The sequence below is a fragment of the Sorex fumeus genome, unplaced genomic scaffold (assembly GCF_029834395.1).
Source record: "Sorex fumeus unplaced genomic scaffold, SorFum_2.1 ptg000122l, whole genome shotgun sequence".
Lineage (NCBI taxonomy): Eukaryota > Metazoa > Chordata > Mammalia > Eulipotyphla > Soricidae > Sorex > Sorex fumeus.
This window is the reverse complement of record NW_026606179.1, coordinates 24,125,468-24,142,681: the sequence shown is the minus strand read 5'-3', so window position 1 is coordinate 24,142,681 and position 17,214 is coordinate 24,125,468. Positions and strand designations below refer to the sequence as shown.

Here is a 17,214-nt window from a genome sequence, read left to right as displayed (position 1 = left end):
GGATTTGAACAAAAGACAGGCAGGCAGGCAAGCAAGCAAGCAAGCTCCTCCATCTCTCAAGCAGACAGACTTCCCAAGGTTAGCGCTGCCCATCAGCAGGTCCAGCTAGCAAGCTAGCAAGACAGCGCCTTTGGGCCACCCCAAAAAGGAGGGCCCAATCCAAAGCAGTAACAGATTCAGAAGTGAAGAATGTCTTTTGTTCCCACCCTGGGAGGGTTGGGCTGGGCTGATCAAGGGGGTCCACAGCCAATTTGGGCTCTTCAAAAGATCTAGACCCAGGCCACCATCGCACGGGGGTGGGGGGGGGCTTGAGCGCCGGGCAAGTCTTGCGCAAGCCAAGGCCACAGCCGGCTGCCTCCGGCAACCCATCCTCGCGCTGGCTCCAGCCCGCCAGCCCCGGGATGCCTGGGGGCGGGGCCTCCCCAGTGCCCGCCCCCGCCGCCCGCCACTCGGGTCACCTGACCGGCCCGCGTGTCACGTGATCCGTGCCCAGCGCCGCCATTTTGGAGCTCCGGATGAGGAGTGGGGGGGGGGAGCGAGGGGGCCAAAGAGGGGCCCAAAGAGTCCGGAGCGAGGGAGGCGAGGACCAGGGCGAGGGCACGGCCGGGCTCCTGGCCGGCCCGAGGAGGCTCGCGGAAGCAGCAGCCGCCGCCCGATCGCAGGTACCGCGCCCCGGGGCCGCCCCTCCGCCCGCTGCTCCGCGCCGCCGCCGCCAGCCATGTGCGTCCTCCCCTCGGGCCTGTGCCCGCGCCGGCCCGCCGCGCGCCCCCCGCCCCGAGCGCCGCGGCCCCCGCGCCCGGGCCCCGGGCGGGCCCTGCAGCCGGGGCGGGGGCCGGAGGGGAAGGGGCCGCCGCCGCCTCCCGCCCCCTCTTGTAGCCCCGGGGGTGGGCGCCCGCCGCGGCCTCGCCCGCTCCTCGGGGTCCCTTTCTCCGGCCCGCAGCCTCGGCGTCGGGAAAAGCCAGGACCCCAGAGGAGCCGCCCGCATCCTGCTTGCACCTTCTCCTCGCACCCATGGTGGTGGTGGTGCTGTGTGTGGTCGGGGTGGAGGGTGGGGGGTGGGGGTGGGTGGGTGATGCTGGTGGGTGGCGGGGAGGAGGTCGCGCCCACCCCCTCGCCCCCCGCCCAGATCCCCGAGCCTGGTGCCCCACCGCCGAACACCTGGAGGCGTCGGAGTGAAAGGCTGGAGTGGAAGGTCTGGGTGATTAATTAGGCAGGCGGAGGCGACCGTCCCAAGCCCGAGGCGATCTTTTTTTTTTTCCCAGGGAATGCAGTGAATGCAGTGGGCTGTAAATTCCCGGTGTCTGCACCTTCTCCAAAGATTGCTGGGAGCGCCTCGAGTTTGTGCTTCAGTCCTCTGCTCTGCCTCTGTGTGTGTGTGTGTGTGTGTGTGTGTGTGTGTGTGTGTGTGTGTGGTGCATTATTCAGGAGGAGAAGAAAGTCTGATCCTTCCTTAACTTCATACTTCACTAACTCCTTTCGAATTAACTACCAGAGGGAGGGAAAAAAAAAACAACCAACCAACCAACCAAGAGGTGCTTTCTGCCCTGCTAGTGCCCCCCCCCCTTTCAGCATGATCGTTAAGTTATGGCACTTGACCATAATCGATAAGAGAGTTGCTTTCTAAATAAAAGGAATAGCACTCCTCCAACTTTCTTTCTTTCCAGCTAGGAACGAGAAACAGCAAAGGAATGTAGGGAGAGGATAGGAAAGTGCATTAACGATAAAACAAACAAACAAAAACCTAAAGGTCATTGCCCTGTTCTTGCAAGGCTACCGTGCAGCCCAGCCCGCTGTGCTTGGAATCGGAAGGTTTGCTAATCAGCTTGAAGATGGTGTTTTTTTTTTTTTGTTCCGATGGAAGTAACAGTATACAATTTATTACGCCTGTTCTCAGTAAAACCAATACAACTTTGAGTCAGATCGATTCTGAGCTAAAACTTAAAATACACAATTATTGCGAAAAGTTACTTTCTAATTGGCACAGTCCCAAAGTCTAATCTTAAATTATGTAAATTTGTGTCGCATAATTGGGTTGTATAAACATTCTTCTGAATTTTTGACATCGAATATTGAAAAATATTTTTTGCTGCCAAAGAAATTAAAAGTCACTATTTCACCAAGAGAAAGAAATGTTTGATATGATATATTTTCATTCTTGGCCACAGCTGGATTTGAAGATTGATCCAAGGGACTATTAATTTCAGGAATTGATTTGAAAGACACTGGCTCTGACACTTAACAGCCATGTAACCTTGGGTAAGTCACACTGCGCTTAGTGCTTCCTTACTTGTAAAATTGTCTAAAGCTTACTTGGCCTGTCCCAACAAGTTATGAGGATCAAACCCTAATATGCCTGATACATTGTAGCCGATGTATCATATTGATACAGTTTTTTGTTCTTGCTGGAAAATTAAGAGTAACATGGGTGTCTTGAGAAGGAATGGATTTAAAATCAGATAGGCCCAGATCCTGTTTCTCAAACCAGATATTACTTTACATCTGGTAAGCCTCACATTCCTTTTCTGTAAAAGGGAGGCTAATATTACCAGGAATGACACGAGTAATACTCAGCATCCCTCCCAGGTCCTACATGAGGGCAGGAATTCCCTCTTAATGTTCAGACTCTCTAGCATGGAGCTTGACACATTATTGGTGCTCAGTAAATGTTAAATCTGAATATTGGTTAACATTAGTTAGACCTTATGTCTTAATTGCAACTGCCAAATTAAAATCTACTCGCAGGCTAGGTGCCAGCTATGAGTTTTTAGACTGAAATTCATATACTTAAGATATTTATACTCCTTTTTTTTCTTAGTAGCAATTAATAATTATACTAAGCTAAGGACGTTTCTAATTCAAATAATTATAGTTGACATTAGTTAGGTAAATCTGTAGACACTGAGTAGTTTCAAGAACTAATTTTTATAGTTTGTAATGTAGTGACATATAAGTTCTGACACTATACGTTTTACATCTGAAGAATCTACGATTCACAGAAACAGTAATTTACCTAAGACCGTGCAGCTAAAGAAGGGCATTCTAGGAGAAAAACTCAAGCTTATGTTCCCTTCCACCTTTTGGCAGGAGCAAAATTAGTATTTTGAGGTTTAGAATCATATAGAAAAATGGTACTTGGCCATTACTTCTGTACTGCAATTTGTTTCTAGTTGAGAAAACAGATTCTCGTTCTGAAGGAGAAGGTTCTTTATAACATACTAAACTGTCTTCACACTCTCCAGATAATTACATCCTTTCTCCAGTCCCACTCAAGCCCCTCTGAACTGACTGTACCGCTATCACTGTAAAAGGAGCAAATTAGATATACAGTAAATGATGTAGCAAATTATTGGGAATAGAGGCAACTGAAATAATTTGGCCCTTGTCTTGGAAAGACATTAATTACAAGGTTTTACTTGTGGAATCTGTTGTTTGGGAAAGGTCTGAGATAGTGATGAAGGATTTAGAACTTTTCTGCTTTGGGATACAATTTCTGTTTATTTATTTGCAACAATCTGGTATATTTGGTCTAATTGTTAATGTCTAGAGACTCCAAACAAGAAACCACCCTATTTTGCTATTGCCTCTTGCCTTTCTCCGCCAAGGAAATCTTCATATTTATCCATGTTAATCTTTTCAATAACCCCTATCTCGCATGCTTACTCTCACTTTGGGTTTCAGTTGCCTTCCTTTGAAGTCTTACATTGTGTCAGCAGAATGCCAAGAAAATAAAGGACACTCTCAACTTCATATAATTCAAAGAGAGTGTGTTTGCATAGAAACTCATGATAAAGGTGGAGGACTTGTATGAAGAAACCATGGGGGAGTGTGGTTATTGGGAGCCAGCATGATCAGAACGAGAGCTACCAGAAGAACAACCTTAAAAGAATAGCCTGCTGGGACTGATAGCCTCCTTGGAGAAACCTGACCAGTTAGAGTGACCTTAAGGGAAGGAAGTGAACTTCCTGGTCTCTTTCTGCTCTCTCCCTTTGATCTGCCGCGGCTTCCCAGTTGGCCGACTCAACCAGGAACCAAAGGGCATGGAAGCTTCAAGAGGGGTTATGGATCACACCCTGCATCCCTGCCCTTTGGAATATAGTGTGTATGTTACCTCTGTAAGCAGCCATTGCTTACTAAACCTAAACCAAAACTCACTCGACTTCGGTCTGTTAGGATATGATCCTTGAATCTTACTATTCAAGGATCATACTACTTGTCTGTTGCTGCATTGTTGAAAACTTCTCTATATATTTTTTCTAAATGTATTTATCTTATCCCCTCAAGCAGTTTTGTGTGTGTGGTATAAATTAAAATCGCTGGGGGCAAAAGATAGGAAGAGATAGTACTTGGCTTATACGTGGCCATTCTAGATTTGATCCCTGATAACCCTAGATGGTTTCCCAATCCTCCCACAGGAGAGAACCCTGAACACAGAATCAGGAATAAGCCTTGAGCATAGCTGAGTGTGGCCCACCAACCCCCCCACCAAAAAAAAAAAACCCACCTTTTGCTGCTTTGTTTTTTTCTGTAATTCATTATTATGAAACAATGTTACTTGTATAAGGAAAGTGTTGGAAAAATAGTGAATAGGTGCTTGACTTGCATGTGACTGACCCAGATTCAGTCCATGGCACTACATATCGTCTCCCAAACCCTGTCAGGAGTAAGCCATAAGCATCACTGGATATGGTTCAAATGCCCACCAGAAAACAACCCAAAAGACTCCGTTTGTACTAGTAAAAGAATACAGTGAGCTAGGTACTGACAAATTCCGTGACAGAATTTGCCTTTTTTTTTTTAATCTCCAACTTCTGTACCACCCTCTCCTTGGTAATTATTTTTTAATTTTTTAAAAAATGTATTTTTTAAAAAATTGACCATAGAAGGCATGCAGATTTTCTTATTCAATGTTGGCATCATTATTGGTCCAGTAGAATTTTTAATTTTTATTTCTTGTTTTTGATTTTATTATTTTAATAAATTATATTTTAACTTTGTATGCAGTTGTATATGTGTGGATGCACTCATGCATACACTGATAGTCTAAGCAAAATTTTTGTTACAATTTGAAGAATTGTCCTTAAAGTTTGTTTTGCTTTCTCTATTATAAGCTATTTCTCTGACCTTTTTTCAGTGAGAGCCTTTTGTTTTAATGTCCTACGCATTAATTTTTGCCATGTGGTCCAAACTGGTTTTTCAGGTGTTTGTTAATGTATTTTATTTTGTCATATCTGTTTTATAGCTGCCATTTCTGTACTTATTCCCAAATGTATGCAGCCTCTAAAATGAGATACTTACATAAATGTTCAGGGGAAATTGGAGCATCTGCTGCAAATTTCCATTAGCTCTTAATGCCTGAGCAGACACAGCTTTAAAATCTGAATGTTTTGTCAGATTCTTTTGTATTAGTCTTTTTCTTGAGATAAGATGAACTCCTCCTCTTCTTCACTTCACTTTCTTTTTAAGGTACACACTAAGATATCCACAGGGAGCAATTTGCACTGCTCCACCTTCCTCCCATTGTCTCAGCAAGTAGGCGTGGAATACCATGAGTCACCTTTGTAACCCTGTGGGTGTACAAAGTCTATTGAGCAAACATTCACTTGTTAACCTCCAGATCCTCAGTCAGCCCACAGAGATGGGGCTTTGCAGGACAGGGAGACCTTAGGGCTACAGTAGCGCAAACTATCTTGGGCAGGAACTGGAATGTTCAAGGATTCCTGTGAACTATTGTTTGATAGTTGGGCTGGAAGAAAGCAGACCTTAAGTAGTGGATGACCTGAGCAGACACCTGTGTTCCCATGAAGAGCCACTACTGCCCTTGGCCTCAAAGTTGGGAATTCTTGGGCACTGAACTTAGAACTTACGTGAAGTCTGACTGGGTTTTTCTAAAGAAGCAAAATTTCCCGCCACAGCTGAGCCTCTCTTTAGTGACTTAGGTTTAAAAGCACTTGTCCTGTTGAAGGAGCTAGTCTTTTGAGAGGTTCTGGGCACTCCGGTTGTTTAGGAGAGAAAGTGGCTAACTGGCCTCTGGGGGGGTGGGGGGAGCAGTCATTGTGATGACTGAAAGGCATTCCCTGCCCTTAGTGTAGTTAAGAGGTGAAAAGAGAGCAAGGCTGATCCCGGAGGGCAGAGTGGAAGCAGCAGGAAAGAGCCAGTACTAAGGAAGCCGAGAATGAAATGTTTGCAATTTGCCTGATACGGACCCAGAGAGAAAAGTCTGACGTGCCAGGGAGAGGAGAAAGGAGGAGAGGAAAGGCTCTGATGGCTGCCAAGAGTTGATGTGGGAGAACCAGCACTGAAACTGGTCACCACGCAGCTGGGATCTGGCAGCGCTGCAGGAATGGGCGTGGCGGGACCCTTCTGTGTTGATCTGGGCTTAAGAGGAGCTATGATATGACATACCTCCTAAAATAAGAATTCAGAGCCTGGGACTGAAGTTTAAGAATAGTACAATCTTGGGTCCCTAGCTAGTGCTACTAAAATTTTTGCTGGCTGCCTCGAATGTTGTGAGTAAGATTCCAAAATGCACCTAAAATGTGGAAAAACAAAACTTGTTGCTGGCAAAAAGCCTGAACTTAAAATTTGATCCAAATCAACAAATTAGATTCACTTTAAGCCAAAGGAAATTTTCGAAATGACAATGCTGCCAGGAAATAAGAGTATTCGAGATTTAGGCTCAAAGATATAGCATTTTATGTTTAGTGACTTCCTTGGCCATCATGCACCTACACATAATCCATCTAAGTAATAAACGTATATAGACCTGAAGCACAACTAGAATGTCTAATATTTTCTCTGGTGCTTTCACTTTCGGGTGGTGATGGGAAGAGACAACTATAAGTGTGTATGAGTAATGATTGACCACTAATTGGACCTCTAGAAAAAAACCACAACATGGTTTGTGGTTTATCTTCAGGAAGATAAATTTAAGGAAGTAAAAGAAGGAACAGGATTATTGCTTGCATTTCATTTCCCTTGTGTAGTGCTTCTCACAATTCCCTCTACCCTTTACAATACATGACGGTATTTTCACAATTTTAAAGATTTAGAAAGAAAAAAATAAAATATTTGTGTGTGTCAGAACTAGTCTCTTGCATAGGTGACATGGCTCTCTAGAATGATATTTCATAATAACTAAGGGGGGTTCACATACCTGGGAAATGGCTGTGTGCCTTTCGTTTAAGAATAGATGTCTCTTTTTTGTCCTGCTTTGATATTGTACAGAAGAGAGAGCACACAATTAGTCTCAGCTAGATGTCTAGAGAAAGGGGGAAAGATTGTTGAAGTCATTTCTAAAGAATTGAATCAAAGATGGAAAGATGTCCATCTTAGCCCTCATTGGGAGGCAGCTTTCCAAAGAGGAATTCCAAACAATGTAGGTCTATGTTGGAGATAGCTAGGTTTACCAATAAGGGCCCACCAGGTCAGAAAACACTTTCTGAGTCTAAGTTTCCTGTTACCCCATAACCTGGTGTTCCTTTCTATTGTATGTTTTCCGTTTTAGATATGGAAGAAAGCAGCAGTGTTGCCATGTTGGTCCCAGATATTGAGGAACAGGAAGCCATATTAACTGCTGAAACTGTCATCAGTTCGTCATTGGAGATTGATGAACAAAGAAAAGCTAAAACAGATCCATTAATTCATGTTATCCAGAAATTGAGCAAGATAGTGGAACATGAAAAGTCACAAAAATGTCTTCTAATTGGGAAAAAACGCCCACGTCCAAGTGCTATACCACGGTCTCTTGAAACTCAAGAAATTTATGAGATTCCAGCTAAAATAACTCAGACATCTCCTGCTAATACTAGAAGGGCTGAGATGTCACACACAAGTTTTGTCCCTGACTCTCTTGCCCCAAATGATGGGAAGGTTATGTCTTACCAGTGTAGCCTTTGTAAGTTTTTGTCATCCTCTTTCTCTGTGTTAAAAGATCATATCAAGCAGCATGGTCAGCAGAATGAAGTGATACTAATGTGTTCAGAGTGCCATATTACATCGAAGAGCCAAGAGGAACTTGAAGCTCATGTGGTCACGGAACATGAAAATGATGCCAGTAGCCACTTTCAGTCAAAAGCCCAGCAGTGCATAAGTCCCTCCAACTCCTTCTGTCAGAGAACCACAGAGAGAAACTGTGAAACCATTCCTGACATCCCAGTAAATGTGGATATCCCACAGACTCATACTGTTCAAACTGCATCTGTGGCAGAAGTGGGCAGGAGGAAGTGGTATGCATATGAACAGTATGGCATGTATCGATGTTTGTTTTGTAGCTACACCTGTGGCCAGCAGAGAATGCTGAAAACACACGCTTGGAAACATGCTGGGGAGGTTGATTGCTCCTATCCAATCTTTGAGAATGAAAATGAGCCCCTAGGCTTACTAGACTCCTCAGTGACTGCTGCATCTGGTGGAGTCGATGCAGTAGTCATTGCTATTGGAGACAACGAACTGAGTATCCACAACGGGCCCTCAGTTCAGGTGCAGATTTGCAGCACAGAACCATTAACGTCTTCCTCTCCTTTAGAGCAGCGTGTGGAAGCCGGAATTCACCTGAGTCAGTCCGTTGCCCTTGACCCTAATGAGGAAGAAATGTTAGAAGTGATTTCTGATGCCGAGGAGAATCTGATTGCTGATAGCCTACTCTCCTCTGCACAGAAAATCATCAGCAGTAGCCCAAATAAAAAGGGTCATGTTAATGTGATTGTAGAACGTCTGCCGAGTGCTGAAGAAACGCTTTCACAGAAACACTTCCTCCTGAATGCTGAACTAGAAGAGGCAAAAAACATGAGCTCTACAGAAGTCCCAGTTGGGTGTGAAGGAACAGATGCGATTTATCACGCTAACAAATGTACTGTTGACATTGGGGGGCTGATCATAGGTTGGAGCAATCCAGAGAAGAAAGACAGTGAGTTAATCAATAAAGGACTGGCAGCCGATGAGAACGCCCCACCAGGCCGAAGGAGGACAAATTCTGAGTCTCTTAGACTACACTCCTTAGCTGCAGAAGCCCTGGTCACAATGCCGATTAGAGCTGCAGAACTAACAAGAGCCAACCTTGGACACTATGGAAATATGAACCTTTTAGATCCAGATACTGGCCAAAGGCAAGTAGATAGTAGCACATTGGCAGCATATTCTAAAATGATGTCACCACTTAAAAATTCTTCAGATGGATTAACAGGTTTTAACCAAAGCAACTCTGCCTTGGTCGCGCTCCCAGAGCGTAGGCAGGAATTGTCGGACGGGCAAGTTAAGACAGGTATTAGCATGTCCCTGCTTACTGTCATTGAAAAATTGAGGGAAAGGACTGACCAAAATGCTTCAGATGATGACATTTTGAAAGAGTTGCAGGATAATGCACAAAGCCAACCCAACAGTGATGCCAGTTTGTCGGGAAGCAATGTAGTGGAATACATCCCTAATACTGACCGACCCTACCGTTGCCGCTTGTGTCACTACACGAGCGGTAATAAGGGCTACATTAAGCAGCATTTGCGAGTCCATCGACAGAGACAGCCATATCAGTGTCCTATCTGCGAGCACATAGCTGACAATAGCAAAGACTTGGAGAACCACATGATCAACCACTGTAAAACGAGAATATACCAGTGCAAGCAATGTGAAGAATCTTTCCACTATAAGGTAAGTGTTGATTCATGAAACCATCCAGAGAACCTTAAAACTCTAGCTCAAGGAGGGGACTTAGTGGACCTAGTGTGTATAGTTCTGGTAACTCATGTGATAGACAAAGAAAGATGAGATACAGACAAGTTTGACGATTTGTTTGGGAATCCCAACTAACTGATACTCAAGTTGGAAATGAAACCAGAATTTCTATAAGATTCTTGCCCCCTGCCTGCTCCCTCCTTAAAAGCCTTCTTTTATTGCTTTCGTAACTTTTAAAAAGTGCACTAATTGGAAATTGCAAGAGATTGTAGAGTGGTTTGACACCATGAACATTTGACTTAAATGCAGTCCTACATCTCACAAAGAAAAATGTCAGAATGTAATCTTCACTCTCGCTGCTACACAGCCAACCAGCAGTGATTGCTGTTGTTGCCAGAGGAAGCAGTGGGCTGTATTGAACTTAATAACAGGTGGAGGGTAATAGCTGAGACATGCATTCCGTTTATGGGGGCAGCTTACGGAATTTTCAAGGACTAATTTTGATTTTCATCGATATGCTACCTTAAAACCAACAACTTGCGTGAAATACTGTTCTTTGTAAGGGGACTTCTACTTACTGGTTTAGCCGTTTTCTTCAGTAGACCGATTGGTGATTTAGGAGTAGGTTGCAGGAAGTACCCTGCAAGGATATCTGGTATGTAGATTTTTTTTCATTCATTACCCAGAGTTGGGGTCTTACTGATAGTATAAAGATAATCTGAACTGTTGCTCATATTTTTTTTGAGTGGGATGCACTGCCACTTGTGAAATTTAGTATTATGAAATTCTGAGTTGGCCTCAGGCCACTGGACAAGTGGTGCATCCAAGTGGACTGCAAAGGCAAGTTCCAGGAGCAGCTTCAGCAAATAAATTGATCCCTCGTGAGGGTGGATGTATGCACTTGTTCTTGATAGTTCAAGGCAAAAGTTAGCAGAGGTCCAGCAGTTACTGATTAGGTTTATTTTGGTGCACTGGTTTTCTCAACACTGTTCTCTTCACTGGGTTTCCCAGGAAGCTATACACATGCTATGCATAAACACTTCCGAAGTAGTGGCTTCCTTTCAGAGAATGTGAAAAGCACTGCCTTTCTGATGAGACAGTGATTTTCTTATCTCTGTTTCCATGAACTCAAATGGGTTAAATAATTTTGTAGCACGTTTGATTTAAAAATACTGGGTTATGTTCGAGGCCAAGAAGGCTTTAACACCTATAGCTTCCTGTTAACTGGGCAATGTATGTTTACTGGAAATTACGTATTCATTTCTCTCACTTTCTCTCAGAGTCAACTGAGGAATCATGAGAGAGAACAGCACAGTCTTCCAGACACCCTGTCAACAACAATTTCTAATGAGTCAAGAATTACCAATGACCCAACTGATGGAAAATGTGTTCAGGAAGGTACCTGCATTTTTAAAAAATTCAGAATGCACTGATGGGCATGCTCTGATAGATCATTTTCACAGCTAAAGCTATTCTTCTTATATGATACATCTGAGTTGATCCTATCTCTGTTCCTGAAGAATTTCAAGTCTGAAACAATTACTATGACCTACGTAAGAAGTAATTAGTTCACCCCCAGCTTCAGCAGTGTGGATTGGTTCTGCATTGAATTTATGGGCTTGTAGAAGAACCAGGTTACAGCATAAATCCTTAGATGTAGCCCAGGGAAGCTGCTTATAGAGAGCAACCCTCTCAGTGCTCGGTGACCCACAGAAAACATAGCTTTGCAGATGCTAAGCTCCCACCTCAAACTTGAACTGAGCCTTCCTGCTGTGATCCTATTCTTACCCAAACATGCCTGCCAGATTCCATCTGCATTATTTAAGAACACACACACAAGATTCCAGCCCCCCCTCCTCCACCCAAACACCCCACACAAGATTTTTTATGTACTAGTTAGGTACCAGTCAGCCGAGTTTCTTTTAATAGGAATATTAGAATCAAAAGATTTAATTAGAGTTTCACGAAAAAGGCAAATGCCATCTCCAGAGAACTAGGGATTAAGTAAAAAGCTGTGCTTCCTTGCATCAGCTCACTTCAATCGATACACTTTAAAGTCTCAAGTGTGGTGCATAGTGTTTATGGGAAATAAAACATATTGGGGTGACTTTCCTTTTCAGATTTCCTAAGAATTAAAGTTAGGAACAACTGCAGAGTAAAATGTTTTACCATAATGTTTCATTAAATTATACCCCAGAAAGCATAACCGATTCTAGAATGTTTCTGAAAGAACTGATTTTGACACCACTGTAGCACGAAAATTCCCCTGTCAAACAGATGTCATCCCTGTAAAGCTATTCAAAACAAAAGGAGTTTATGACACAGCATCTGTTTCAGCGATAGATGGCTGAGCTGAAACAGTTTCTTTTTTTTACAAAATAGCCCTAAATGCCTCCTTTTATTTTAATTCATTATGCTTCCATATCCCCTTTAAAGGAGACATTAAAACATTTGATATCATTGGATCATAAATCCCTAATGAAGGAATAAAGTAAGTACTACTCAGTGGCACCACCTGCAGTTAATACCCGCGGTAGATTATGGCTTTTCTAGCACCGTCTTCAAAAGCCTTAAATTTGAATTGTTCAAATGGGTTAACAGATTAATACTCACAATTTTAATAAGAAAGATTAAGATGTCAGTTCAAGTTCATGCTCAGTTCAGGCTTTACAACATTTCTACCTGGCATCTTCCATTTGGAAGCATCTTTTCTTCGTGGGACTTACTGTTTCTTAAGGTTAAACGTGTGGGTTTTAAATTGCGTTGCCATTTCTTCTCCTCACTCCCCCACTCGATTCTATATGTTTTCCTGTCATCGTAGCATAACAGTTCGGATGACTGATGACCTCTTGCATGTTATAGCTCCTCTTGCACTGCTATTAAACTTTTGATCATTCAGAACAAATCGTTAGCTCACAAAGAAGGTAAAAATAGTCGATGTTTTATTAAAACTACATTATAACCATTCAGTGTATGCTAAAGAAAGAGATGTGTGCCTCTCTGGGCCCTAGTCTCTGCTCAGTGTCATAGCACAGATAGTTGATTTAGGACATATTTTCAACTTAGCTTAATGGCCCTTCAGACATTGATTCTGCAGAAAGTCTTGAGGCGCCATCTCAAACTAGATGACGCTGTGCTGGGTAGTGGGAGTCCAGTGAAGACATCGCTCCTGTCACTTGAGAATCCCAGCCTAGTAAGGACGCCAAAATTACATTACTGCTGTCAGCAAACACCACAGGTGCTAATTGGGTGTTTCTTTGTGAGATTTAATTGTTTTATTTATTACAAATGTATGCTTTTGACAGGCTCTGGGGCTTCAGTGTGAAAGCAACCAGAAGCAGATCCTTGCCCTCATAAAGTCTGGCTAGTGACAGCTCTCAGATTGTAGATATGCAAGATGAAAAAAGACGACAGCGAAGAAAGACTTCAAGGTCTCACTAAGTCATGCAGGAAAATTCTAGCCTTCCCATTTCGTAGATGAGACAATGAAGTGAAGAGACAAAATAGTTTTCCTGTGAACACCCGGGTACTAAGTGGCAGAGCAAAAGCCTAGGCCCAAGTTTTTGAACTTTAAATCCAGTATTCTTTCCATTCGAAACAGTTGCTTGAAGTAGCACAGGCTCTCGTTCTGTGCTATATTAAGTTTTTCCATCTGTCACTTTTATTAGTTGTCATTGATCTGTAATATTTCTCACACGAAATCATTATCCAATATTTCACGCTTCATTTTTTCAGGTTTTTTTTCCCCCCTTAAACTGTATTTGGAACAGTGCCACTATGATCAAGTCCAAGTTTTTAACCTACCAATTAAGAGCAATACTTAGATTATAATTATGATTAGTGTGTGTATTAATGCTACAGATTCATGCCATGAAATTAGGACATTTGTTCTGCCTGGCAAGAGTATTATTAACAAAGGAAAATTCAATTTTAGGAAAGCTTACATTTATCCTAAGGATCTTCTTTGTGTTGTTAAAATTTCATTATAGGTCTTTTTTTGTGCCACTGATTTCACTTTTATGCATAGTGCACTCGGATTCTACCTAAGCTTTCATCGTACTCTGCTTTATTCTTCAGCTTCCATGCCTGCTTTGTTTCTGAATATAAAGCAATCAGGCTGTGAAAGGCCTGTGGACTTTATGCTAACAGAAGAGTAAATAAAGCATTCTATATCATCAGGAACAGTTTCATATAATCAAGTCATTCAGCTTGTATTGTCTCAGATTTACCCTAATTTGAATTACCCAGCCTGTAGTTAAAGAGGGAATTTCGTAACACAGCTTAATTCCAATGGATTCATGCTTCCCGAATTTTAGAGAGCTGCCTGTTGGTGTTAGTCATAACCTTTATCCCTGTAACCTGTCAATTTACTAGGTATGATTATACTACTTATGAGGCACTCATAATTTACAGTTACTTTTCCTTTCATTGTTGTATTGATAGCTGACGTTTAGTTATAAACAAAGGAAACCCACAGAGTGAGAAAACCTTGTACTGTAGATTATACTAAGTCTATTACACACCAGTCCCCCATTAGCCACAGTGGCAATGTTCCAAGCCCCTAGTATGCCTGAAACTATTTATGATACCAAACTATCGGTCCTGGTTTTTCCTGCTTCTGTGACAAAGTGTAATTTGTAAATTAAGCACAGTAAGAGATTAACAACATTAATAATGAAACATACCACACTCATGAAATCTGTTAATCTTCTAGAGTATTTTACATGATATTTTCAGACCATGATTCATTGAAGATAATTGAAGCTGAAGCTAAGGGGGATGTACTGTATATGCCCTGTAACTGTTTTTCTAATATCGGATTATAGTATGAAATTATAACTTGTCGGCAAACCAGATCTCTTTAAGACAATGTATCCTCTATTGATTAAACTAGCACCTTTCAAATGAACAGTCTCTCTGGGTAGTTCAACTGCTATGTTGAGGATAGGCTCATAGTTTAGGATTTCCTATGTGCAAGGTTTTATTGTGTCTCTTTATGAAACAGGTGATATTGGTCCAAATGCAGGAGAGTCTATAAGACAATATTTAAACTTGGTAACTAAGAAGCAAGAAAGTCTTGATTGAAATGTTAGTGCTGTCTGATAAAAATGTTTCCTTCACAACGGAATGTAAGTGCTGTCATTTGAATCTAATCAAAGCGTGCCATTGAAAATCTTAAATACTTTGTCTAGGGAATAAGACTTCAGTCCAGAAACAGTATAGATGTGATGTGTGCGATTATACAAGTACAACATACGTTGGTGTCAGAAACCACAGACGAATCCATAACTCTGATAAGCCATACAGGTAAGTGTATTGGGTCTAAGTTTTATTGTTTGTATGAAAATATTTTGTAGTAAAGAAAAAAGGAAAAAATAGCTTAAAATTCCTAATGTGTTTAAAGACAGGATAAATGCTTAAATATTATTGCTTTCACAAATTATTTGTGGTGAAGGAATTATTGCACTATTAACTTTTGGTCTTGGGATCTTAGACCCATTTTATCTAGTTTCAACCAGAGGGAAGGTCTCTGTATCTTGTCAGTTTTAAATTTTTTATTTAATTTGGGTACAGATCATAGCAATTTTTATTGCTCAGAGTGCATTTCGGTTCATTAAGTTTCTCGATATTTCAGCCAAAGATTCTTAAAACTTGAATTAAAATTCCATAAGGGGCCTGAGAGAAGACTCAGTGGGCTGATGCACATGCTTTGCAGGAGGAGACCTTGCTTCAGTTTTCAGCACGACATAGTCCCCGGAGCCAGCAGAGGCTCCCCCACCCCCCAAAGCCCTGTGAAAGACGCTCTCCTTGGAAACTAAGCTGTTGTGTCATTTCATTTTGTTCCTTGATTTTTCATAAAAGCCTTTCTAATGTGTTTTTTATTTGGTTGTTTTTTTGTTTCAGGTTTTTGTTTGGTGGTTTGTGTTGGAGGGCCACACCCTCCGTGGTCGAGGCTTACTCCTGCCTCTGCTCTCAGGACTCAAGGGACCATGATAGAATAGGGGTTGGCCACATGCAAAGCAGATGCCTTACCTACTTGACTACCTCTCTGGTCCCTCTAATGGTGTGTTGTCAGAAAATACAGGCATTTCTCAAGATACGCTAATGACTAGAAATAATTTTCTTTTTACTTGAGTCACCCTGGTTTACAAAACTGTTAATGAGTGTTCATGCTTCAGCATTCCAGCACCACACCTTCCTCCAGATGTCCATTTCCCTCCACCATGTCCCAGTGCCCCCACCCCCCGCCCTCCACCAACCCCGATGTGGGAACCTTCTTGCCGAAGACCAGCAGTTCTCAATTTCTGTTGCTTTGATCGTTTGTTATTCCCCTGCTATGTTTCTTTATATCTCACATATAAAGAAAACTTTCCTTCTGACCAACTCAGCGTGATGCTCACCAGGTCCGTCCACGTAGCAGCAAATTGCATGATCTCATCTTGTCTTTAAGCCAAGGAGTGTTTCATTGTATGTATGTTTTATAGTTTCTTTATCCAGTCATCTGTTCTTGGATACTGGGGTCGTTTCCAGATTTTGAGAAGAGTGTATTTTACAAAAAGCCCGGACCAGTGGACATTCCCACCAGAAGGGAGTAAGGAAGGGTTCCTTTCCCCCCACATCCCTGCCAACAGTGGTTTTTGATTGTTTGTTGTTCTTTGTGATGTGTGCCAGTCTTACTGGTGTGAGATACCTCATCTTGATTTGCCTTTCCTTGATTATAAATAATGAAGAGAAATTTTCCTTATTCCTTTTGGCCATCTGAATGTCTTTTTTGATCAAATTTCAGTTTACTCTGCTACCCCCCACCCCCGTTTTCTGATGGAGTTAGTTGTTTTCTCCTTGTAAAGTTCTACCAGAGCATTATATATTTTGGATGTCAACCCTTTATCAGCTGAGTAGTGGGCAAGTAATTCTCGTCCAGTCTGTGGGGTGTTTCTGTTGTGGTCAGTTTCCTTTGTGGTGCAGAAGCTTCTTAGTTTGATGTCGTGCCATTTGTTTATCTTTGCTGTTTGCTTGGCCAGTGACATTGAATCATTGAAGATCCCTCTAGAGTCAGCGTTCTGCTCTACCAAATGATTATTTCTTAAATAAAAAGCTGATTTTTCTATCAAGGTAAGGTGCATTTTGCAAACTTTGTTGAGCTGTCACAGAGCAGGTTGCTCTACTTAACGACCATGATAAATATCAGATTCACCCTGAATGTAGTGCAAAACCTTAGACATGGAATCTGTTAGTCCCTTATCGGTCTTTCCAGATTTCAGCTCCCTTCAGGGGTTGTAAGCATGACACAGATGATTGTTGGAAAGTTAGTATAGATTGATAGCTAATTTGATAGACTCATAATTTGATCTGTAGCGTGGTTCTTCCTATATTTATCCTTTAAAATACTTAATATGTTGTTAATTTGCTAACCAGCAGAATTATTATCCGTTCCTCAGATAATCTTAGGCCTCTAAAAAGGGGATTGATCTTCCAGCATTGTCTAAGCATTGCTTGTGTGCTAAGTTAGCCCTTATTGTCCCTATGGTAGATCTTTTCCCCCACCGA

The 17,214-nt window shown here is 42.2% G+C and overlaps 1 protein-coding gene across 2 annotated transcripts in view; it reads left to right on the top strand.

The window, feature by feature from the left end:
* Window positions 1-508: 508 nt before the first annotated feature.
* Window positions 509-17,214, top strand: part of ZNF507 (zinc finger protein 507) — a 31,871-nt gene continuing 15,165 nt past the window's right edge. Inside the window, exons 1-5 of one of the 2 annotated variants that reach the window (XM_056136048.1) lie at window positions 531-662; window positions 2,166-2,256; window positions 7,505-9,642; window positions 10,947-11,064; window positions 14,859-14,973. In XM_056136048.1, coding sequence (XP_055992023.1) covers window positions 7,507-9,642; window positions 10,947-11,064; window positions 14,859-14,973 — 2,369 coding nt within the window. In that variant the 5' untranslated portion in view covers window positions 531-662; window positions 2,166-2,256; window positions 7,505-7,506. Of the gene's footprint in view, window positions 663-2,165; window positions 2,257-7,504; window positions 9,643-10,946; window positions 11,065-14,858; window positions 14,974-17,214 lie in introns of both variants that reach the window. The other variant, XM_056136049.1, reaches the window with a different exon arrangement.